At 42.2% G+C, this 26,076-nt stretch overlaps 1 protein-coding gene across 4 annotated transcripts in view; it reads right to left on the bottom strand.

The window, feature by feature from the left end:
- CHRM3 (cholinergic receptor muscarinic 3) overlaps positions 1 to 26,076 on the bottom strand; it is a 491,309-nt gene that overhangs the window by 103,352 nt on the left and 361,881 nt on the right. Inside the window, exon 1 of one of the 4 annotated variants that reach the window (XM_044239422.1) lies at positions 14,651 to 14,704. The exons of the other annotated variants lie outside the window; for them this stretch is intronic. Within the exon in view, the coding sequence (XP_044095357.1) occupies positions 14,651 to 14,670 (20 nt within the window). The 5' untranslated portion in view covers positions 14,671 to 14,704. Of the gene's footprint in view, positions 1 to 14,650; positions 14,705 to 26,076 lie in introns of those variants that run through there. 4 annotated transcript variants of the gene reach the window in all.

Raw genomic sequence — 26,076 nt, 5'->3', positions numbered from 1 at the left:
CAGGGATGTTGACGAAAGTTAGATGTGTGTTTTAGGGCAAACTGCCCGGCTTCTGTAAAGGCTCAGTTTCCTCAGATCCAGATGGAAACGACCATTACACATACTCCAGAAAATTGCCGAGAATATCGTGATAACACACGTATTGTGCGCCACGCCTGGCTCATACATAGTTAAGAACACAATAAATGTTAGCTGTTGTCCTCAGCATTGTTATAAGGCTAACTAGCTATTCCAGTCCCCCCGGTCCCCATTTCCTCATTGGGATTACATTATTGCTTCTGAACCTTGTCCTCTCAAGCACTCAAGAAGCTTCTGATCCGAATACATCTTCCAGAGGCCAACCGGCATAGTCACCTGCAGGGGGTGGTCTCAACTACAAAAACAGCCTTTATTTTTTCTTGTTGCTGTTGTTGTTTTACAGTTTACATTTTTTTAAAATTTTAAAATCACAGTTGCAATTTTTTATAATTAAATTTTGCGTTTGCCTTCATAATATAACTTTGTCTCAATATTTTAAAAGATATCGGAGTTCAAGTTCTGTTCAGCCACATCTGACGCTTCAGGAAGAGGAACTTGGATCATGCTCTGGGTCTGCCTCGCGGGTAGAGGGGTGCCTTCCTGCTGTGCGAGATGTGGGGCTTGAGTGCTCTGCAAACCAGCATTGGAGGAGCCCCCTGGAAGCTTGTGAGAAACACAGAACCAGGTGTCGCCTCAGATCCACAGGGTCAGGGCTGCATTTTATCGAGATCCCTGCGTATTAGTATTCGAGTTAGTGCTGAGAAGCATTGCACTTGATTTCCAAGGGGCCACCAGCACTAACCTACTCTGATGAAGTCAGAGGAGGCGGAAATCAGCACACAGTTGTTGAGCCTGGGAGCCTGACATTGTGCTAATTAACGTAAGGAACACAGAGATGATAATGCTTTGTTCCCGCTTTTAAGGGTTCTCTAGCTGGGAACAAGGGGACAGCAAAGACCTGGCCACACAGGAACCTGCCACCAGCCCCATTAGAAATCTGCTCAGCTATTCGTTAGAGATTTTCTACCTTTAAAGAGCAGTGATCATACAGGAGTTTGGTGATCTGAACCTGGAGTTCTTAGAAAAATGGCCATAATCCTCCCTCCGTCTGTTTCCTTCTCCGGCTCCAACCCATCTCTAGCCCTATTAAAATATCCTTCAGTGTTTTAATATATTATTCTTTCTTTCCTACACATATCATTAGAGTTGAAAAAATTTAACCACCTGGTGTGAAGAAGAAATAAAAATCCATTCTGACAAGACCCCGGCAGTAAGCAGTTTTCTGAAGGCAACTCTGGGGATGTATACTGAATTGTCTGGGTGTCGTAGACTCCTGTTTACCATCTAAGCCTCTGACATGCTCTCATTTGACTCTGTCGGTAATAATTCCTGGGTTCGTGGAAACCTGCGAGGGAATGAATGCTTCTCTGTATTTTATAGAGCCCTTATGCTCGCCCTGCCCTGGGTTGAGCAGTTAAAATTTGATGTTGTGCAGAGTGACATTTTCGCCTGAAAACCACAGGATCTGCACTGTTACGAAAGACTCAAGGCAGAAAAAGCAAAAAGTCAATGGGAGTCCAATCTGATGGTTTCTCTTGAAGCTGACACGTGGGATGGTGCCACTAAATCTAATAAGTTGCGGCCAAGAGTCGTCTGTGAGCTGGGCACTTTGGAGAAGAGGAAGGTAAACACAGAGTATGTGAGGGACTGTGTGAGGGGCATCCTGGTTCCTGTGACCCTGCGCGCAGGGACGGACAGGAGGGCCTCTACCCTGCCCATCGGAAGTGCAGATCCTGGGGCGCCTGGGTGGCTCAGTGGGTTAAAACCTCTGCCTTCAGCTCGGGTCATGATCCCAGGGTTCTGGGATCGAGCCCCGCATTGGGCTTTCTGCTCCATGGGGAACCTGCCTTCCCCCCCCCCACCCCGCACCTGCCGCTTTTCTGATCACTGTCTGTCAAATAAATAAATAAAAATCTTTAAAAAAGAAGTGCAGATCCCACCAGTGTGGCCTCACTCCTTGATGGCTTCGATGAGGTCTTAGTCCTTTCCCGTCTAACTTCATGGCGGTATTCCCAGCACCAGCACCCCTCCTCGCACATGCGCATTTCAGTCCATGTCACCGGCCCACCTCCTCCCCTCCAGACACACCCAGTCTGCCCATGACCTCCGAGGTTTCAAGTCCAATGGCTTTCCAGAGGATCTCCTACTGGATTTGACTCCAATATTTCCAACAGTCTATCTTTTACCCTCCTCTCTTCCTTTGGCATCTCATTAGTCTGCTTCTTCTCAACCCGTCTGGTCTTCTCTTCTCTGTTCCCTTTAATGGCCGGACCCCTCAGCCTGTCTGTTAAACTGTCACTTCCTGAGGCCCAGCCCCCATCTTTGTCTAGTACTAGTCTTGTTTTTTAGATATGCATCCACTCTAACAGCTTCAAATGATGCTTGACTGAAAATACTATCAGAATACACAGATCAGCATCTGAGGTTCTTATCCCCCTCAGGGTTGGAATAATAATTCTCCCGCTGTCTCCTGCGCATGTGCATATGATTGACAATCTCTCCATCCACGAGCGTCAACTCTAAACACAACCACTGCCCAGGCTGAGCGGTGGTCTTGTTCGCACCATGAAACGGTCGACGACTTACAAGCCTCGAACAACCTCTCTCTTCCTACTGAATGGTGCCCGTTGAGATCTGCACAGTAATTCTCGCTCTTTGGTATTTCACCGAGCTCCTTCTCTCCCCAGGATAGTGCAGGATGGAGCAGTCTGATGCAGAGTAACATTTCTGCCTTGCATCACTCACTTACTTAACAAATATTTACGGAGTGTCTACGGTGTGCCAGGCAGTGTTCACACAGCGGGGAAGAGAGAGGTTAACGAAAAGTAGCTTGCCATCAAGAAGCTTATATTCCAGAATGCGAAGGGGTCTAGCCAATCATCTACCCACCTACCTACCTACCTATCTCAGGTGGTCATAACCATCATGAAGAAAAATGAATACAAGTAAGAGGGAAGGACATGATGTGTTTATAGAGGAGGGCTGTTTATTTAGGGTCGTAAGAGGGGACTTTCTGATGGACTGATATTGAGCAGAGATCTAAAGAGAGAGAGCAAATCACGCTTGAGACATTTGCAGAAAGGGCATCTGGGGCAGGGCCCAGAGCATGTTTGCTGTGTAGGGGACATAGTGAGGAAAACAGTGGTGGGGGGCGGTCAGGCAGTGAGGGAAAGGGATGGTGGGGGCAGAGGACACTAGAAAAGCAGCAGGGAATGGATTGATGAGGGCCTCAGTTCCCAGCAAAGCCTCCGAGTTTCCTCTGAAGGACAGGAGAAGCCATTACAGAATTTTGAGTAAGAGTATGACAAGCTGGCTTACGTTTTCAAGAACTGGTCTAACCCCCATGCTGAGATGAGGCTGGAGCGACTGAGGTAATCAGAGACAGAAGCATGTGGTATAGTGAGGAGAATAAAATGCATTAAAAGAGTTCAGGTGGGAGCCGATGGTGAGTTGGGCTGGGAAGTAGGGGAGAGGCTGTAGAACTGCTCACAATACTGGATACGGATTTATTTTTAAGGACAGAGCCAACAGCAGGAGACAAGAGAAAGAAACACAAATGACCTCAACTCGTTAGATCTGAGGACCTGGAAAGAAGGCGCTGTCAGAGACCCAGGAGTGGCCATGGGAATGTGGGATCTGATTTGGGGCTTTTTGAGTTGGTCGCATAAGCTGGTATAGAGGTAAAGCATCAAAGAGGTAATTTGTTATATATGCCCTAGATGCCTCACTCTGAGAAGACTACTGCACTGAAAATACAGCTTCTCAAATGCTGGGTGGCAAAAGGACATCGACCACACAGGGGAAGGCACGAGACACATCGCACAGCCTGCTAAGACCTTTCTGCACGCTACACGCTGAGCACACAGCCATCTACCGCCGGAAGCTGTTCCCATTACATAATTGGATTATTCCCTCAAATCACCATTTTCCTTTTTATTTTATTTTATTTTATTTTTTATTTTATTTTTTTTAAAGATTTTATTTATTTATTTGAGAGAGAGAGAGAGACAGTGAGAGAGAGCACGAGCGAGGAGAAGGTCAGAGAGGGAAGCAGACTCCCCATGGAGCTGGGAGCCTGATGCGGGACTCGATCCCGGGACTCCAGGATCATGCCCTGAGCCGAAGGCAGTCGTCCAACCAACTGAGCCACCCAGGCGTCCCGACCATTTTCCTTTTTAAACCATTATTTTGGAACAATTCATGCCTTTTGTCTTACCCCTCTTGCCAGAACTGTCAGTGTAGTGGAAGGTGTCGTCGTCCCATGGCTGATGAACTCAGCCGTTTACAAACACCACAGGAGCAAATCTACTCCAGGATGCCTTGGTGAACGCCAAGGAGGGATAGCGGGAAGACACCTGTTAACAACTGGAACAGAGCCTCGGAAAGGCGGGTCAGCAGGGCGCCCCGACCACGGAGCTTTGCTAGGACGCGTGCAAGTCTAGAGCGTGGAGCGAATTGTACCAACAGGTGCATGGAGGCCACACCACTGATTTTCAGTTCCTATTAGCTGTTTATGAGATACTTGAAAAACGACAATGAAACACTGCTATCTGAAAGAGCCCCTCGCAATGCTCATTTTAATACCCCCTACCCCTTAAAAACAGTGATTTTTCTCTCCCCGGGGACTTAGGGATAAAATCACTGTTCTCCATCTCCTTGTTTCCTGTGACCCCTTTCCTTCTCCCTTCCTCTCACTATAGTTTTTTTCTTCAACTCTGAAGGAAAAGACAGAGTACAGAGGAAGAAGGAAAACATCGAAACTCCAGACTTCTTTGCACGTGCAAGCTCGGAGGCTCTGGAGAGATGAGGTCCAATCCTGGTGAGAATTCAACATATATTTGTTCAAAGCAAAAATATTAACAAAAGTCTTAGAACAAACTATAATAGCAACAAGAATTTCAACATGTTGCATTTCTTTGACCAACTTAAAAATACGCTTAGCTAGAAGACGCTTAGAAATGTCTCGTTTGTGTTCCCCGTGCCAGAATGTAAATGTCACTGAGCCTCGTCAGTGGGAAAATATCAGCATAAACTCCCCTAACACCTTATCCTGTGGAGACCATAGTTTATTTATACTCAGCTCAGACGAAGATGAATTGGTCCGATCTAATATGCTGCCAACTAAGCACATAACAATTTCAGTTACTTAAAAATGGGGTCCTTCTAAATCTGAAAAAAAAAAAAAACCCTTTTCATAAAAATGCAAGGATGAACCACCTTCAGTAAAAGTTATATGCAACTGATAAATTATTGAGCACTATACCTAAAACTAGTGGGGTACCATATGTTGGCTAATTGAATTTAAATAGAAAAATAAATTACAAAAATAAAAATTGTGAAGCTTTTCAACATCTTTCCAGTTTCTGAAGCTATAGTGAATCGACTCAAGAAGTAATCTATTATAGATTTAAAAAAGCATTTTATAGCATGGAGGAAACAAATGAAAAAATTAAGAGACGGCCTTCTTCTCCTTCTTGAGTCCAATCAGTTTGAGTACTGTATTTGGACAATGAACAGGACTGAAAGACAGCCACTGGAACAGCGTGGAGGAGACCTGCTTCACACGAGATTAATCAGAAAACATTCCCTGAGACACTGATGTGCTAACTCACAGCATGACGGGTCAAAATGACCAGTAGTAATACAAGTCATTCACAGTGCAATTAAACTCACTGGTGAACAAAATTTAAAGTCATTTCACTCAAAGGCATACAGCCTCTTGAAGGATCTTGAGAAAAATTAAAGAATCACCAATAAAAATATCCATCTGCTTTAATGAAAAAAAAATTTTTTTTTTTTTTTTGAGAGAGAGAACATTCATGAGAGAAGGTGAGAAAGAGAGAATCCACAGGATGCTCCACACCCAGCACGGAGCCGATGTGGGGCTCGACCTCATGACCCGGAGACCAGGACCAAAGTGGAAATCAAGAGTCAGATGCTTCATCAATGGAGCACTCAGGTGCCCCCAGTAAAATTACTCTTAAAAACCATCAGAAAAGGGGCACCTGGGTGGCTCAGTGGGTTAAAGCCTCTGCCTTCAGCTCAGGTCATGATCCCAGAGTCCTGGGATCAAGCCCCTTGTCAGGCTCTCTGCTCAGCAGGGAGCCTGCTTCCTCCTCCTCTCTCTCTCTGCTTGCCTCTCTGCCTACTCGTGATCTCTGTCTGTCAAATAAATAAATAAAATCTTTAAAAAAAAAAGACCATCAGAAAGTATCCATTATCTCCTACCTACTTTTTATACCCTCTCATTTTCAAAATACAGTGCAACAAACCATAGGATTTTATATACGTTAACACCAGAGAAGCTAATATTTTCTTAACTCTTGGTTAAAAGAAATGTGTTTGCTGCAGCAAAGGTAATCATTTGTTTTTCACACAGAAAGGGCAAAATAATTATTAAAGACAATTCTACCCTCCTCTGAATAACCAGTACCACCGCTGGATGTAAAAGAATGAAACAGGACCACTTTCTCACACCGCACACAAAAATAAACTAAAAATGGATTGAAGACCTAAATGTAAGACCTGAAACTATACAAATCCTAGAAGAGAGCACAGGTAATAATTTCTCTGATGTTGGTTGTAGCAACATTTTTCTAGCTATGTCTCCGAGGCAAGGGAAACAAAAACAAAAATAAACTATTAGGACTACATCAAAATAAAAAGCTTCTGCACAGAGATGGAAACCACCAACAAAACAAAAAGGCAACCTACAGAGTGGGAGAAGATATTTGTAAATGATATATCTGATAAGGGATTAATATAAAAAACATATAAAGAACTTATATAATTCGATACCCCAAACACAAATAATCCAATGAAAATGGGCAGAGGATCTCAACAGACATTTCTCCAGACAAAGACAGACAGAGACACAAGAAAAGATGCTCAACATCACTGATCATCAGGGCAATGCAAATCAAAGCTACAATGAGATATCACCTCACACCTGTCAGAATGGCTAAAATCAAAAACACAAAACAGAACAAGTGATGATGTGGAGAAAGAGGAACCCTCATGCATTGTTGGTGGGAATGCAAACTGGTGCAGCTACCATGGGAAACAGGATGGAGATTCCTCAAAATATTAAAAATGGAAATACCATATGATCCAGTAATTCCACTATTCAGTATTTACCCAAAGAAAACAAAAACACTAATTTGAAAAGACGTATGCACCAGTATGTTTACTGTGTTTACTGCAGCATTATTTATAATAGCCAAGATACGGGAGCAGCCCAAGTATCCATCAGCAGATGAATGGAGTGTGTGTGTGTGTGTGTGTGTGTGTGTGTGTGTTAGCCATAAAAAAGGAAGAGATTGTGTCATTTTCAATAACATGGGTGGACCTAGAGGGTTTCTAAGTGAAATAAGTCAGAATGAGAGACACAGATACCATATGATTTCACGCATATGTAAAATCTAAACATAAAACAAACAAAAACCTAAATGAATAAACAGAAAGCAGAATAAAACAGAGAACAATGAAGAACAAACCGATGGTGGCCAGAGGGAAGGGGGTAGCGATATCAACAAAATGGGGGATGGGGAGTGGGAGGTACAGCCTTCCAGTTATGGAATGAATGAGTCACAGGCTAAAAGGCACAGTGTAAGGAACATAGTCAAAGCTATTGCAGTCGTGCTGTATGGTGACAGATGGTAGCTACACTTGTGATGAGTGCAGCATAATGTAAAAGCTTGTGAATCATTATGTCCAACACCTGAAACTAATGTAACATTGTGTGGCAACTATACTCCTATGAAAAAAATATATATACAATGTCAGTAAGAAAGGATCAGTACTATATTGTAAAGATTTTGAATATCAACAGTTAGTTTGCAAATGTGAGTTATCTAATGGACTGATAATCTGTCCTCAGGTATGGATAATACAAGCTACTTGGGAAATTATCCAGAATTGGATATTTACAGAAATGTGACAGCAATTTAATACCATTATCTACTACAACAAGTAGTTGCTACAACATAATGGCTATTCTACTGTTTAAAACACTTGTTAAATTTATTGATGCAACCCATCTTGGAAATATAAAACTCATGAAAAAATGATGGAACGGAGATAGAACGATGTAATATCAATTACTCGTTTAATATTAGAAGTGGCTTAATAGCTCATAAAACTTGCAAATTAATAAACAGAAACACTATTGCTTGTTCAGAGAGTGGTAACGAAAAGCAAAGAGTTAGAGCCGAAACCTCTGAATCCATACAGCCCAAATCCCACATTTTCCTGGTAGGAGAATAAAAACACAAGAGATAATGTATCAAGCAGCCCCTGGGCGCTAATTAAAACCAAGCCTGGAATATATACAGCAGGTCCTTAGCTACCACTCTCGTTGTTCTACTGTCTGAAATCTTGGCATGCTACTGAAAACACCCATTTGAGTTCTAGAATGGTCACACAATCAATCCAGTACAAATTACAGGTCAGCCCAAGGGAAAAAGACCAAAAAGGAACAAGCTTTTAAGGGGGTGAGACGAAACTCAAGTTAATTCTGAGGTGTGTGCTAGGCTTGTGAGACTTTCCCCTACCCACACACCTGCCATCATTACAACAAACTGTATGCCTTTTATTTTACTGCATATTCTATATTTTCCTCAGTTGGGTGTCAGAGCTAATAGCAGTTACACAATTTGTTTCACTGTGATCTCTGTATTTTCCATTCCCAAGTATTTGCGGTACAGAAAATACAAATTTTCTGACCTAAACAATTGGGGGGAAGGGGGAGCCCAGGAAGAAGTATGTGTTGTAATTTCCTGAAAGTCACACATCTGCTCGCTGCCAACACAGAAGGGTGTGATAAAGTGGGACTTCCCCAAAAGTCCTCAGAAAGCTGAGGTGGTATGCCAGATTCTCCCCATTAGAGAGTTCTGCTTAATCCTAGCAGATGAAATGTTTTCGCACTTAGAAGCTCAAAAGATAAGGCCATCTACAGCAGCGTTCACTCCAAGACTGCTAATCTGTCTAATTTTTTTGCCTGAGCAGTTAAGTAACATTCTAGATGTTTCTAGGAATCATTTTGCTTTTTATTTATGGTCTCATTGCTTGCCATCAGTTTTTCTTTTTTCTTTCTTTTTTTCTAATTTAAATTCAGTTTTTAAAAAGTCTCTAATGTGGGCCTGTTCCCTCTCATTGTTTTCTGGAATTACAATAATTTGGTAGATAATCTGAGAGGTAATTCTCCTCCAAGGGAAGGTCACTGATCTTGCTATTACCCTCCCGGGAGCTCCATCCCAATGAAAAACTACGGGCCATTATAATCTTACTTTGCACTCTTCCAGGGACAGACAAAATCCTAATCTTTTGAAACAAAGGATAGAACTGTACTAAAATAAACAATCCTGAAATATCCCTAGAGAATTGAAACACCGATGCCTCAATATCATTCAGAATGGCTACTGATTTTAAAGAAAGCTCCATAATTCATTCATATTCTAATGTTGGGAAAGTATCTAAGTGTGTGACTAATATTGAGAAGGGACTAAAGCACATTTGTAGTGTTTTTTAGAAAAAATAACTGAGAAGCCAGTCAAACTCTCTCTAGCCAGGAAGAACAGCCAGCAAGTTCAGGGTTTGCCTTCTTATTGATACTCACATTAAGAGAGATAATTATTTTCTCTCTAATGGCCTCTGCAGCTAGACCATTCACAACTACAGGCTAGGTCTTGCAGTAAAATGCAAATCACAGCTCTGTCACTTAAACAGGTCATAATTTACCAAAGACACTAGCAACACTGTAACTTGGTGAGCCAACTCCAAGCCCAGGGTCTAAGTATTAAGTGTTAAATTTGGTTCTGTGGTTCACCACCAGAACATCTGTGGAAAGAGCCAGTTCCTGTATCTGAGCCTTGAAGTTCACCAGCTCTAAAATCCATTCAACTCCTAACATCCTGTAGCTTTATACAGACCCGTTTCGATCTTAACAGATAGCTATAAACAATAGGGAAGCAATGAATTTGAAAGTCTTCTCATTTACAGTTTGTTGAAAGAAGGAAAATCTTATAAAATGATCTCATCCAGTTGTGAATATTAAAACGCATGTTGATATTGAAAATTTCTTAGGATCTGAGTCGGACTTACAGGGGAAAAGGAAGTGACCTCTTGTCTGTCTGTCCCAAGGCTTTGCCCAGAGCCTGGCAGATGGGCTTTCTTAGCTGATGTATGGACATTAATTCTGCGTCTCTGCAGCTTTTTGAAGAACAGACTGAAAGCACCCAGTGGGCAGAAACTTCTATCTTATTCATCATCCCTTCCTGGTGTCTGGTACAACCCCTGGCACATAGCAGATACTCAATAATACACAAATAAATAAAGAGCAGAGCCTTTTGTCCTCTATGATCCCGGCAGTAAAAATCAGAGGGAGAAAAAAAAAGGGGGGGGGACGAAGGAAAAAATATAATTTTTTTTTTCCTATTAGCCTTACTCCCCAGTGGCCAAGCAGCTTAGAGAGGCAGAGGCTGATGATAACCCTCCCCATGGACAGTGACTGTGGCCACACTAGCCACAGGGAAGGGAGTTGTCCAAGGGCCCGCCCTGTTCACTGGACTCTTAATCTTCTTCTTTTTAAAAAATCAGCCTTCTGAGTATCGTTTACAAGACCAAATACAGATTTTTATAGATATGCATGCTCACTATTATAGGTCTCCTAGCTTCTGTCCTTCTACCCCGGATGGTTCTGGAATCCCTATGCCCCATCTCTCTCACCCCACAGCTTCTCTCTCATCTCTTTGACTCTCTCACCCGAGCCCATGAGGACCTGTTTCCCTCCCTCCACACCATCTTTGTCTGCAAATAATGAAACATAGTGTCTGCACCTAATGAAACACTGTGGGTTTTTTCTCCTCAAGCTCTCAGAGCTGGCAGAGAAGACCCTGAGCCTTCTGTTTGGTTTGTGATCTCCCAGAATGAAGCAACTCTTTGGATGGCCAGAGAAGTGTATCATTATCTCAGACAACAAAAAATAAAGTTGATTAGGGGCACCTGCTTGGCTCAGTTGCTTAAGAAACTGCCTTCGGCTCAGGTCATGATCCTGGAGTCCTGGGATCGAATCCCACATCAGGCTCCCTGCTCAGTGGGGAATCTGCTTCTCCTGCTGACCTCTCTCCTCTCATGCTCTCTCTCTCTCACTCTCTATTTCTCTCAAATAAATAGATAAAATCTTTAAAAAAATTGATTAGAAACACTGAGACACCAACCGCAGCGCGTCTGTGGAGGCTGAAGAGGCACAGACACCCAGATGTATTTGCGGCTCACAATCCATTTGCTTCAGCACAGCTTCAGTGATGTTACTGACTGTATGTTATGTCCATCCTGCCCTTTTCCAGAAAATCTGCCCGTCGTGACAAACTGTGGGGCAGGCCATTTGTCCCTTTTTTGGAGATTTTTAAAATTTATTTATTTGAAAGAGAGAGAGCACAGAGGGAGAGGGAGAAGCAGGCTGCCTGCTGAGCAGACAGCCCAATGCGGGACTCGATCCCAGGACTCTGGGATCATGACCTGAGGTGAATGCAGAGACTTAACCCACTGAGCCATCCAGCCACCCAGGCCATTTTTTTTTTCTTCAGGGGAGACTCCCTGTGGATATCTTCCTGTATTGTGTGTGTCTGTGTCTGTGTATGTGTGTGTATGTGTGTGTGTGTGTGTAATTTTACTAGTTAAAAATAGCCTGTGAATCATTTCATTGTACATTTTTAAGAATTCTTGCCATGAAGTCACACCTTTTCTGTAACTGCAGAGTAGAAGGAGATCCAACTGTGACTTCCATGTCAATAAAGCTGTGTTTGGAGGCACAAGCCCGGTCTCGGCTCTCCTGTGTCTGTGCTCGGGCAGATTAATGTGATCTAGGAACCGATAGTCTGCAAGAGGGCAGGGAACTCGTCTTCCACTTTTAGTTCTGCTACTAACAGCCTTGTGTTTGCCTCTGTTTAGGTTTACACAATTGCCAGGCTAAAGAAAGGGTATTTATTATAAACAATCCTCAGAAGACTGAGGACGAATCTCAAAAGATTAAAATGGAACGAACTGCATATTTGCTCAAGGTGGCTGGGAAGGTCCTTATTCTGGTAAATAACAGTAAAAATATGTGAACTGGAGGGGGGGGCTGGGTGGCTCAGTTGTTTAAGCATCTGCCTTTGGCTTGGGTCATGATCCTGGAATTTTGGGATCGAGCCCCATGTCAGGCTCCTGCTCAGTGGGGATCCTGCTTCTCATTCCCCCTCTGCTGCTCCCCCTGCTTGTGTTCTCTCACTGTCTGTCAAATAAATAAATAAAATATTGAAAAACAATATGCACTATTTCCTATTACTTATATACTGTACCTTGACTGGCTAATCTTCAAATGAACGTTCTCCTCCTCCTCAGCATACACATCTGTGTGTATGAGGAGCCAGAGGAGGGAATGAGCACCAAACCACTGCTCAGAGAAGAGACACTTGACCAAGCAAACCCAAAGTAGACTCTTGCATAAACTAAATACAAACTAGTACCAGTTCTTTTTCTTGCTTTCTTTCCTCTCCTCTCTCTCTCTCTCTTTTTTTTTTTTTTTTTTTTTTTGGTTTTTTAAAAGGTAATTTTCATTTCCTTGATGGACAGGAATTGCATCTTAATTTTCAGGTCTTTAAATTTTTATTTGTTTTTAAATATTTTAATTCCAGTGCAATTAACATGTAGCGTTATACTAGCTTCAGGTGAACAATATAGTGACTCAACAATCCCATATATTACTCAGTACTCATCACGACAAGTACACTCCGCCACCCCCATCACCTATTTCACACCTCCCCCCACCTAGAATCTGATTGGGGTTTGCCTCTCTCTCTCTCTTTTTCCCCTTCATTCATTTGTTTTGTTTCTTAAATTCCACAGATGAGTGAAATCAGATGGCATTTGTCTTTCTCTGGCTTATTTCGGTTAACATTATATTCCTCTGTGGCCAAATTTCATTCTTTATTGGCTGAATAATATTCCATGCATCCCACATCTTCTTTATCCATTCATCTATTGACGGACACTTGGGGCTGTTTCCACAGTTTGGCTATTGTATATAATGCTGTAATAAACGTGGGATGAACGTCCCTTCAAACTATTGTTTTTGTATTCTTTGTGTAAGTACCCAGGTGTGTGATTCCTGGAGTGGAGGGTAGTTTTGTTTTTAATCTTTTGAGGAATCTCCACACTGTCTTCCCCAGCGGCTGCACCAGTGTGCATTCCCACCAACAGTGCATGAGTTTCCCCTTCCTCTACATCCTTGTCAACAGTTTTTGAGTCTAACCTTTCTAACAAGTGTGATGTGATATCTCATTGTGGTTTTGATTTGCATTTCCCTGACGATGAGTAATGTTGAGCATCTTTTCTTGACTTCAAGTTATATTACAATGCTTTAGTAATCAAAACAATATGATAATTGGCACAAAAATAAACATAAAGATCAGTGGGGCAGAACAGAAAGACCAGAAAGAAATCCAGTTATATGATCAATTAATCTTTGTCAAAGGAGGAAGAATATACAATGGGAACAAAATAGTCTCTTTAGCAAATGGTGTTGGGAAAATTGGACAGCTACATCTAATTAATAAAATAAATAAAATCTTTTAAAAAATAAATTCAAAATATATTAGTTTCTAAATGTGAGACCAGAAACCATAAAAATCACAGAAAAGAGCACAGGCAATAATTTCTCTGACATCGATCACAACAACATCTTTCTAGATACATACTCTGAGGCTAAGGAAAAGAAAGAAAGCAAAAATAAACTTCTGGGACTACATCAAAATAAAAAGCTTCTGCATAGTGTAGGGAACAGATAGCAAAACTAAAACGCAACCTACAGAATGGGAGAAGATATTTGCAAATGACACGTCCAGTAAACGGTTAATATCCAAAATATACAAAGAGCTTAAATAACTCAACACCAAAACCCAGATCATCCAGTTAAAAAAATGGGCGGGAGACATGAACGATATTTCTCCAAGGAAAACGTATAGATGGTCAACAAGCTAATAATGTTTTATTCCACTGAGGTTTTAGAGTTTGTCAATTATATTAGCTAGAACTGCCATAATTAATACATATTCAATATCCTTTCAAAGAATTAAAATAGCATAAAATATACTCTAAAATTGAATGGAATTTCATCCTTCTTTGGTGTTTTAACATACTCTGCAGAATCTTTCATTCAGGATCATCCAAATAAAAAATATTTAAAAAGTGTAGTTTCTACATCTCAGTGGTTGTCTGATTTCCCAGTATTAAAATATTGGTCCTACTTGGGATTCAGAGGAAGAAAAATATTTAATTATTCAATCTAAGAATTATAATAAAAATGGCAACTATTCTCATTCACAATGTAGTTTACGTATCTAAATATATTTATACATATGAATATATATATGTTCTATATTTGTATATTTGTAGTATATAAATACAGAACATATTTTATATGTAAAATATTTTTACACATATTGGCACATTTAATCCCCCAAATATTCTTTGAGACACCCAGTATTGACTTTACACATTAGAAGCCCCGATTGTAAGGTGTCTTGTCACTTACCTAAGGTCGCGCAGGCTCATCAATGACAGAGCTGCAATCTGAACTCACTTGTGCTGATGTTCATGTTCATGCTCATGAAAAGATGAGTCACAGAGAGTTGTTCCCACATCCTCTTGCATGGGCCAGCATGATCACAGAGTCTGGGCTGTGTTTCCTTCCACTGACCTATCTCAAGATCACAAAGACCTCTAAGTTGCCCAATCTGATGACCCTCTCTGGATCACTCATGCCACCAGAAGCTCTGGTCTTGGCTTCTAAGACTTGATTTGCTCCGGGTGAGCTCTACTCCTCACATACTTCTCTCAAGCTTCTCCATAGCATCTGTTATACCTGCCTCATGAAGTTCTCACTCCACTTGTGGGTGGCTTTCCACCACAGCTTGCATCCCCCCTCGTCGGTACCAGCCACCCTGAGGCAGAACCTCTTGTCTCTTCACATTCCAGACACAGCCCTTCAGCTGCCTGGTGACTACACCACGACATGATGACTCTGGCATTTCAGACTCTAGAGATCCAACATCTAAATGCACGGTCTTTCCTTTTCCACTGGTCTTAGTGCGTTCCCTATCTGAACTGATATCATTGATCTATTTGCAAAAGCCAGTAGCCTAGATATGAACCTTCTCCTGACCTTCTCCTGGGGTAATAGCCGTCGCCCACTAATGAGTCTTCCTGCCTCTGTCTGGGTCTTCTGCTCACCACCTCCACAGTCAAGCCAGAGTGCTCTTTCTCAAAGACACACCTTGTCAGTGAATTTGCTTGCATATTGTCCTTTAATGGCTCTCTAGGAGATCAGACTCCCTGGTTTAGCTACGAGATTTTCCACAACCTGGTGTCCTGCTCACCAAACTCCTACACTCTGCTCACTCGGCTCTTGCCCCGCCTTCCATGGCAGCACAGCATGGACTCCTCCAGCTGGTGGACACCACAGCGCTGTGTGTTTTGCCTCATCACAGTGCCTACCCACAGGAATGTTGTGGGGATTAAATGAGGTAACATACGTCAAGTGTTTAGAACGGTACTTGGCACATAGTACTCAAAAGTGTTGGTGAGAGTTATGATTTGCTTTTGCCTCACTAGCCTCAGCCAGTGGACAGAAAATGTGAATATACTGAGCTACATACAACTGGGGGAGGAAGTGTTCTTACTGTGCATTTAAAAAATAAAACTAAACCAGAACGCATCTTGATTAAAGCGACACCCAGTCTTCCGGAAATGAAATTGACATCAGCAGAATAACAGGTTGATGTGATTGCAGGGGAAACAGAAGAGAGGTTCAAAGTGCAGCTGATGAACCCCTTCAGGATTACTGCGGTAGACCCTTGAACAACACGGGTTTGAACTACATGGGTCCACTTATATGATGGATATTTTTCAGTAAATACAGGACAGTACTATGAATGTATTTTCTCCTCCTTATAATTATGACTTATTAATGAATATTAATAATACTTTCTTTTTCTCTAGCTTACATTATTGGAAGAATACAGTATAAAATACATATAATATACAGGTACCTGGGTGGCTCATTTGGTTAAACGTCTACCTTTGGTTCAGGGTTGTGGGATCGAGCCCTGTGCCCGACTCTCTGCTCAGCTGCGAGTCTGCCTTTCCCTCTGTCCCTCTCTCCTGCTCATGCTTTTTCTCTCTCAGATAAATAAAAAAAATCTTTAAAAAGTATATGCAACATACAAAATATGTACTAATTGACTCTCCTTGCTATTAGCAGGATTACAGCCAATAGTAGGCTATCAGTTGTTAGGTTTTGGGGGAGTCCGAAGTCGTACTGCGCAGGATGTCAACTGTTCTTGGGTTGGTGCCCCAGCCCCTGTGATGTTCAAGGGTTCCCTGTGTACTCAAACAAGTCACCTGAAATAATGTATTTAAAATATCAGATTTGTTGATACCGTGAAAGCCCTTGGACCCACAAGTGCACACACAAGCACACTTGACAGGATTTGTTAAAACACAATTGTACCGAAAGAGACTATTTCCCTGCCTTGCAGAGGAAAGGCTTGTAAGTGCCCCAACAGGAAGGATCTGCAAAGTAAATCTTTCCATGAAGATGAAAATGAAAACCATAACCCACGTCGAGTCCCCATTTTTTGTGAAGGAGTTAACCCTTGACAGTCTCAGGTGATAATGTGAGATCAGGAGAAATCATCGTCCAAGGCAGAAACCAGCTGAGAAGAACACAGAATATCAAGATCATAAGAAGTTAGATCATCAAAGAAAGAGGAAGGAACAAGGGAAGGAAGGAAGAAAGGGCAAGAAAGAAGTATCACACCAAAAGAAGAGAAAAGAAAAAAGTCAAACAAGGACCAGGAGACTCAGGGACTCAGAGAAGTCACAAAGGCTGGAAGAGAAGAGAACCAACCATCTATGTGGTCTCCAGAAAGGTAGGCAGAAAGCCAGGGGGCTTAAGTGCTTTATTTTTCTATGTTCATACCCTCAAATGCTCATCTCAACTAAATTCTAAAATCCTTTTAAAATAATACAGCCTTCATAGCTCAGATTTTAATGTCAAGAAGCCAAATAGCCAGGTTTTATAAGGTGTTCCCCGTCCCTCTAATGTTGCCCAAACTCTACCAAGGAGATACCTCTACATGAAGTCACGGGGGGGTTCATCTATAGTAGTGGGTCACTGGGCTGATGGCGTTGAGTTGTGTGGCTTTATAAGGGAAATAACTGTGTTGCAGAGACTGAAAGGCTTTCTTCGGCCTCCCTGGGTTCTGTTTATTCTGAGACCCCCAAATTGTGCGGCAGGAGCTTTAGCCTCCCCGAGAGGTTGCAAAGCAGGTGGGGGGGTGGAGATGTTGCCAAGTCAGCAAACTGCCAGATGGCAAATTGGAAGGCAAGCAAGGGAACGGAGGACACAATGGGGATGCTGGACAACTGTAGGACACTACGCCGTTTGGTTTTAATTAACAATTTAGTATGCAAATCCAGTAAGCAATAGAAGGAGAAAAAGACTGAACCCAAATCACTGAAAACCGGAGTTGGGAGAGACATTAAAAATAACGTAGTTCCCCCCCACCCAAATATTTATCAAGGGAGGAGACACACGTCACATGACTTGTGTAAGGCCTTGCTGCTGACGAGTCAATTTAGTCCCTAAACACAAAGACAGAAAAAACAGTCCCCTCATTCTTCTGACAAGGGACGAGAAGATAATGTTCATCCTTCCTCCTGGAAGCAAGAAGAGTGGGAATGGACCCAGAGTCAGAGACATCACCTTTCTGACACTGTATGTGACTCTCCTTTAAGGATAGGGCTTTTTATGGTCAAGGCAAGTGTTTATAATCAGGGAAGGAAAAGTTGGACAAAAAAGGCCAAACTGAATAGGATCTGGCATCCCCCATAATTGCGGCTCTAAGGAGAGGAATGACAGGATCGTGTGTGGGTCATGTCCAAGTCATTTCTGAATCCAATCCAAATCCCCTAGCTACTATCAGGAAAACACTGTGTGCGAACCGAGCGGCCCACGATCGTCACCTCACAGCAAGGGACGTGCGGGCCTGTGGCTGTCCTTCCAGAATCTTCCTTGTTGGTAAAGGGCCAGATAGAGGCGGTGGAGATGGGGAAGGGCAGGGAGGCCCGAGAAGCTTGTCTAAATTCTCATCTGCCACGACGAGTGTGTAAGAGGCGCTGATGCAAGCCTGTCGATCAGAAAGGCGTGGGCAGGCGAGACATGGGACTTCAGAACCAGATGCTGTTCAAACCTGCCATTGTGGAGAGGCTGTGGAGGTGATGCCTGGGAGACGTCAGAGGTAAACTGAGGATAAATAAACGTACCACGTAACCGTCTATCGTAAACTTCTATCACTCGTGACTTCAACAACCAGTAAAGGCTGAAAATACAGAGAATTCCACAGGGTGGCTTATGTCATAGCAGGTCTCATAGATCCGTTTTATGTTTTGAGACTAGATCCCGAACATGCTGGGATGTAGACTATTTTGCGAGGATAACCCTATATTTTTGAGTTTAAGGATATGGTCTTGCTGAATGTGACCCAGTGAAGCAGAATACTGGGGTGGGTGGTCAAGGGTCACACCCAGCTCCATGCTTTCAGGTTTTCCTGAAGGAAAGAAATTGGCATATCCTGCGGGTGTCCAGAAAGGCAACCTCTCAGCGATCTGAAGGATTCAAGTTCGTTGCTACTGTCTTTCGTAAATCCCAGAATATAGCCAGCTCTCTACCAACAAGTGGTGTCCTTGGTTTCTTGGGCGCTGAATTGGTGTCTGAAGGGTGGAGGTCACTGCCAGCCTCCAGCCCGTATGCTCCCGAAACAGAAGCCTGTGTATTTTCCACCTTCGTGCACCACCCCTCCCCCTCAGTCCTTTACACCAAACTTGTGTGCCTTTTCCAAAATTGGAGCTTACTGTCTGCCGACTTAACAGTGCTGGATTTAATGTTTCTTCTACCTGAAGTCTTCCCTGCGATTCAGTTGATTCCAACTATCCCACCGCAAACAGAACAATCCCGGAACAAAGTTTTACAGAATGATGTTCGTTTCGTTGTTACTTGTAATGTTAATGACTGATCTATAAACATCTGTCTCATTGCATTATTATTATTTTTTAAAGATTTTATTTATTTATTTGACAGAGAAATCACAAGTAGACAGAGAGGCAGGCAGAGAGAGACAGAGGGAAGCAGGTTCCCCACTGAGCAGAGAGCCCGATGCGGGGCTCGATCCCAGAACCCTGAGATCATGACCTGAGCCGAAGGCAGAGGCTTAACTCACTGAGCCACCCAGGCGCCCCCATCTCATTGCATTATTAAAGCAATCCATATATTTTTTTCCAATTGTTGTGCCTTGAAACATTTTGTCAAACATCGTTCTGAAATCAAGACACTCTCATTTGAAATCAAGAGGGACAAGGTCTTCCTTTACTATTTCCTTTCTATTACGTAGATGCTGGTGCTGCTGGAGCTTGACTTTCTTTTGGTGGGCTCTTGTTTATCCCTCTTCTACTTATCCGTTGTTCACAACCATCCGTTTAATAACTTTTTCTAGAGTACAAATAGTACAGTGCATAACAGAGACAGCTGAAAATCTCCTGTTGAGACAGAGAATGAGCCCTCCAGCTCCTGGATGAAGGCTGTAGTATTTCACACGGCACTGTATGGGCAGTCCCCTGGCAGGGACCTCTGTTAGTAGATCCTTTTCTGGGGGCAGAGTCCTTCTTTCCAGGCCTTCCCTTTGTTCTTTTTCCTCCCTTGCTTTCTTGAAATTGTGTGAAGGGCTTATTATCTGCCCCAGGGCTGTGGGGAAGTGAGATATAGAGCGTGGCATCTAGTTCTGAGTAGCAATGTTAAGAGAGATAAGCATATATTGAGCAGTCCTTTATATTATTATCTCCTTAATAACTGGCAATAATTTTACTTAAGACACCCTTTTTTTTTTTTTTAGAGATAGAGAGAGCACAAGTGAACGGTGGTGGGGGAGAGGTGGGAAGGGCAGAGGGAGAGGGAGAATATATATATATATATATATATATATATATATATATATTTTAAGATTTTATTTATTTACCTGACAAGGAAAGAGATCACAAGCAGAGAGGCAGGCAGAGAGAGAGGGAAGTGGGCCGCCCACTAAGCAGAGAGACCAATGTGGGGCTCAATCCCAGGACCCTGAGATCATGACCCGAGCTGAAGACAGAGGCTTAACACACTGAGCCACTGGGCAGGCGCCCCCAGAAAGGGAGAATCTTAAGCAGCCTCCATGCTCAGCCATGACACAGGGCTTGATTTCATGACCCTGAGATCAAGACCTGCGCTGAGACCAAAAGTTGGATACTTAACTGACTGAGCCACTCAGAAAGCCCAAGGATATTTTGTTTTAGGTACTGTTTTAAGGACTTTAAAATCACTAATTCATGTACTCTTTTGTAACAACTTTATAAGGTAGAAATTATTTTTATCCCCATTTTACAGATGAGAATACTGAGGCCTAAATCCAGGGAGTCTGGCTCCATGGTCTCTGCTTTTAGCCACTCTACTATGCTATTATAGAGGGAAGAGGAGAAATCTCCACAGAGGCCAATCATCACCTGGTGCCTTTTTCAACAGAGAAGACAATGCAAACAAAATGAATGGGGAAACAAATAAACAAGCGCACAATTAAACAAGCACACACAGTTTTGTGTAAAACTGAGCAGACTTCTGGAACTACAACATGCATACAACATGTATGCTAGGACATGAGGTCTACAAATACCTCTGCAAGTTAAAAAGCCTCTTAGGGTTGAGAAGCTACAACAGGCACCCTCCCTAGCTCAATCTTTCCTACAAATTTCCCTTCTTACACACTCACCTGTATTGCACGAAAAACTCCCCACCCCCTTCTGCGCTCACTAACAGCAGCAGCATTAAACCTCAGGCCACTTCTCCTCAAATTCTGCTCTGGGATAATCTAGTTCTCCGCTCCATTTTCCATGGATAATACTACGAGTGTTGCAATATACTGCACGTTTATTTGTCCCATAACATGATCTAGTCCACGATTTGTCGTTTACAACAGCCCATTACAACACCCCATGCTTTCTTCCATCTGAAACTGGAACACAGAAATCTTGAGCAAACGTGCTCCAGGTATTGCCATGGTTACACAGGCGGCGGGGGGGCGGAGCGGGGTGGGGGTGGGGAGGTGGTGGTAAGGGGAATTACTGCAGTAGGGACTTTGTGTAGACATCTGCGAAGTTCTAGGTACGAGCTAAAATCGAATTGAATTTTCTGTTTAAGGAGATTTGGGACACTTCTTCATTCATACTATGAAAGATAATATGTGTTTTTAAACCTTTTTTTCATAGCAGAATTCTTTTGGGTAAGGTTTGAAAGTTGCAAAAATCCCTCCCATCTGGGTAGAAATCTTAAATGGTTTCATAGATTGTCCTCATCTTCTAGAAAGCTGACTGTCTTACACAGTAAAAAAAGTACCTGGAGTTTTCCAAATAAGTACTTTTCAGAGCTGATATTTAATTGTGCAAGGCTGAGGTTCAAATATGCTTGGAGAAGTACATAGGAAAAACTTCAAGCTTCAAACTCCTTCTTGAATAATAAATATAAAAGTGTTACTGGATTATTAATGTGGATGTCAAAGATAAAGTTATTGTTTGATATTTTAGCAATTTGCAAAACTGATCTAAATTCTTTTTTTAACTCACCTAGGGAAGTCAAATAAACTTTCAGGCCATGGTCCCAAATTGGAACAGACAAAGGAGGCTGTCAGATAAGGAAGAAATATCAAATAGTAATTATTGTCAAGTTTCAATTCAGTAAAGTTCCAAAGGACAGAATTCGTATGAAGAATACATGTGAGGTTTTTGGCTTTTACTTTCAGACCCCCACCCTTTTTTTTTTTTTTTTTTTTTTTTGGCCCCATGAAGCTTGATTCTTTCTCCAATGACAGGAAGGATTCCAGAACTATTGTACACTTAGGTTTAAGGAATACATTTCCCCTTCCCAAAATCCCTCCCTCTCTCCACCCCAGAGCAGCTATCAGGAAATGCCTGAGTGGTACACGGTGTCCTTTTTTTCTGTGAGGGGAAAGCCTTCCTGATCCTTTTTTATCAGTAGGAATATCTGACAAGGCAGGGATCAGATAATTCCCATTTCTAAATCGTGGGACTTCACCCACATCCTTCTATAAGCCAATGCAACCCCAGATTTTGGAGAATGCTGCTGGCTGGAAAGTATGGGTGGAGATCCCCGGAAGGTCAGCACTATTCTGAAACAGGATGCAATCCTCAGCCTCCTATTTTATGTAATTTACGTCTATCATTGTTGGTGAACAAAACACTCGATTTTAAACCAAGTATGTCATCCAAGAGCTTCAGATTCAAAAGAAATTTCATTTTGCACAGGTCCCTAAATTAAATGTTCTTTTTCTATATCTTGATTGTACAAAACTTTCTTTTCTCCACATTGAAACAATATTTGGCTTTCATGATTAAACAACACAGGAACTGCTAAACACCTCACTCTCTCTTTAAACAAGACTGTTGCCTGGGAATCTCTACTTTGACTGAACACTTTAAAAAAGCACCTAATTTATATCCGACCAGACACAGTCATGACCATACAAAGAACAATGACACCAGTGGGCTCAAATGGAGACTGAAAGTCAAAGGCACGGAAGAATCTATGAAGATCCTTCCCTGAGCCCAGAGCAACAGCAAAATGCCCTGGTATTGTTGGCATGCCAACCATGGCGCTCACAATACTGAGCTTGAGTATTTTTGATTCTGTCCTCACAATAATCACATGAGATAAATGGTGTTTTCTCCTATTTTGTAGCTAGGACAAAAGGTACAGAGAAGCTAAGTAATTATCTCAGGTTCCCATAGCTGTAAATAGTGGAACTACAACACTGTCTAACCTTGAATATCATGATTTTTTTCCCCTTGTATACTGAGGTCCAGTCACCTGCTAGTCTGGTTACAGTAAATGACACTGGCACAGACAATCATGCTTCCTCCTCCTTCCATCCTAAAAAAGGTCTCGAGGTAACAAGTAGAGAATTCTTTTAAAAAAGGGAGGCCATGCTCATCCTCCCATGTCTAAGGGTTGAATCGTGATTGGTCTAAACTAGTCATCATCATTTCATTTCCCTTGACTAATGGTTGATAGCTGAGTGGCCATGGGTAAGGGGCCAATGAAATGTAAGGGAAAGGAGGAGTCAAGATGGCGGAGAAGTAGCAGACTGAGACTACATCAGGTAGCAGGAGATCAGCTAGATAGCTTATCAAACCATTGCAAACACCTACAAATCCAACGGGAGATTGAAGAGAAGAAGAATAGCAATTCTAGAAACAGAAAATCGACTACCTTCTGAAAGGCAGGACCGGCAGAGAAGTGAATCCAAAGCAACGGGGAAGATAGACCGTGGAGGGAGGGGCCGGCTCCCGGCAAATGGCAGAGCAACAGAGCACTAAATCAGGACTGTTAAAAGTCTGCTCCACTGAGGGACATAGCTCCAGAGGCTAAACTGGGGTGAAGCCCACACGGGGCCAGCGTGGCCCGAGGTCCCGCAGGGTCACAGAATGATCATGGGTGTCTGAGTGTCGCAGAGCTTGCAGGTATTAGACTGGGGAAGCCGGCTACAGAGACAGAGCCGAGGAGTGAGCTCTCAGCTGGGGGTTACCTTGAACGGGTTGCAGGCTGGGTGAGCTCGGAGCGTGGCCGGAGGCCAGGGAGATGGGAGTGATTGGGCTCTTTTCTCTGAGGGCGCACTGAGGGGTGGGGCCCTGAGCTCAAAAAAGGGAGGCCGCCATTTTCATTCCCATCCTCTGGAACTCTACGGAAAGCGTTCAGGGGACAAAAGCTCCCGAAAGCGAACCCAAGCAGATTAATTAGCCCGGCCTCTGGTAAGGGCTGTGCAATTCCACCTCGGGCAAAGACACTTGAGAATCACTACAACAGGCCCCTCCCCCAGAAGATCAACAAGAAATCCAGCCAAGACAAAGTTCACCTACCAAGAAGAGCAGCAGAATTCCAGTGGAGGAGAAAGCAAAGCATGGAACTCATGGCTTTCTCCCCATGATTCTTTAGTCTTGCAGTTAATTTAATTTATTTTTATTTTTTTTTCCTTCTGCTAATTTTTTTTAAACTTTTACCCCTTTTTTTAAAAATATTTTTAACTAGTTTATCTAATATATATATATATATTTCTTTTTTATATTTTGTCTTTATTTGTTTTCTATTTTTAATTTTTTTTTAAACATTTTTTATCCCTTTTCTCCCTCCCACGATTTGAGGTCTCTTCTGTTTTGGTTAAAGTGCATTTTTCTGGGGTCTTTGACACCCTTTCAGTATTTTATTTGTTCCTTCATATACTCTTATCTGGATAAAATGACAAGGCGGAAAAACTCACCACAAAAAAGAACAAGAGGCAGTACCTAAGGCTAGGGACCTAATCAATACAGACATTGGTAATATGTCAGATCTAGAGTTCAGAATGACGATTCTCAAGGTTCTAGCCAGGCTCGAAAAAGGCATGGAAGATATTAGAGAAGCCCTCTCTGGAGAGATAAAAGCCCTTTCTAGAGAAATAAAAGAACTAAAATCTAACCAAGTTGAAATTAAAAAAAAAAAAAGCTATTAATGAGGTGCAATAAAAAATGGAGGCTCTTACTGCTAGGATAAATGAGGCAGAAGAAAGAATTAGTGATATAGAAGACCAAATGACAGAGAATAAAGAAGCTGAGCAAAAGAGGGACAAACAGCTACTGGACCATGAGGGGAGAATTCGAGAGATAAGTGACACCATAAGACGAAACAATATTAGAATAATTGGTATTCCAGAAGAAGAAGAAAGAGAGAGGGGAGGAGAAGGTATATTGGAGAGAATTATTGTAGAAAATTTCCCTAATATGGCAAAGGTAACAAGCATCAAAATCCAGGAGGTGCAGAGAACCCCCCTCAAAATCAACAAGAATAGGTCCACACCCCGTCACCTAATAGTAAAATTTACAAGTCTTAGCGACAAAGAGAAAATCCTGAAAGCAGCCCGGGACAAGAAGTCTGTAACATACAATGGTAAAAATATTAGATTGGCAGCGGACTTATCCACAGAGACCTGGCAGGCCAAAAAGAACTGGCATGATATATTCGGAGCACTAAATGAGAAAAACATGCAGCCAAGAATACTATATGCAGCTAGGCTATCATTGAAAATAGGAGAGATAAAAAGCTTCCAGGACAAACAAAAACTGAAAGAATTTGCAAACACCAAGGCAGCTCTACAGGAAATATTGAAATGGGTCCTCTAAGCAAAGAGAGACCCTAAAAGTAGTAGATCAGAAAGTAACAGTCATCTTACAGGCAATACAATGGCACTAAATTAATATCTCTCAATAGTTACCCTGAATGTTAATGGGCTAAATGCCACAATCAAAAGACACAGGGTATCAGAATGGATAAAAAAACAAAACCCATCAGTATGTTGCCTACAAGAAACTCATTTTAGACCCAAAGACACTTCCAGATTTAAAGTGAGGGGGTGGAAAAGAATTTACCATGCTAATGGACATCAGAAGAAACGTGGGGTGGCAATCCTTATATCAGATCAATTATATTTTAAGCCAAAAACTATAATAATGAAAAAGGACACTATATCAAACTCAAAGGTTCTGTCCAACTAGAAGATCTAACAGTTTTAAATATCTATGCCCTATTGTGGGAGCAGCCAACTATATAAACCAATTAATAATGAAATCAAAGAAACACATCGACAATAATACAATAATAGTAGGGGACTTTAACACTCCCCTCACAGAAATGGACAGATCATCCAAGCAAAAGATCAACAAGGAAATAAAGGCCTTAAATGACACACTGAACCAGATGGACATCATAGATATATTCAGAACAATTCATTCCAAAGCAACAGAATACACATTCTTCTCTGGTGCACATGG

The sequence above is a fragment of the Neovison vison genome, chromosome 2 (assembly GCF_020171115.1).
Source record: "Neovison vison isolate M4711 chromosome 2, ASM_NN_V1, whole genome shotgun sequence".
NCBI lineage: Eukaryota > Metazoa > Chordata > Mammalia > Carnivora > Mustelidae > Neogale > Neogale vison.
This window is presented reverse-complemented; position numbering and strand designations above follow the sequence as displayed.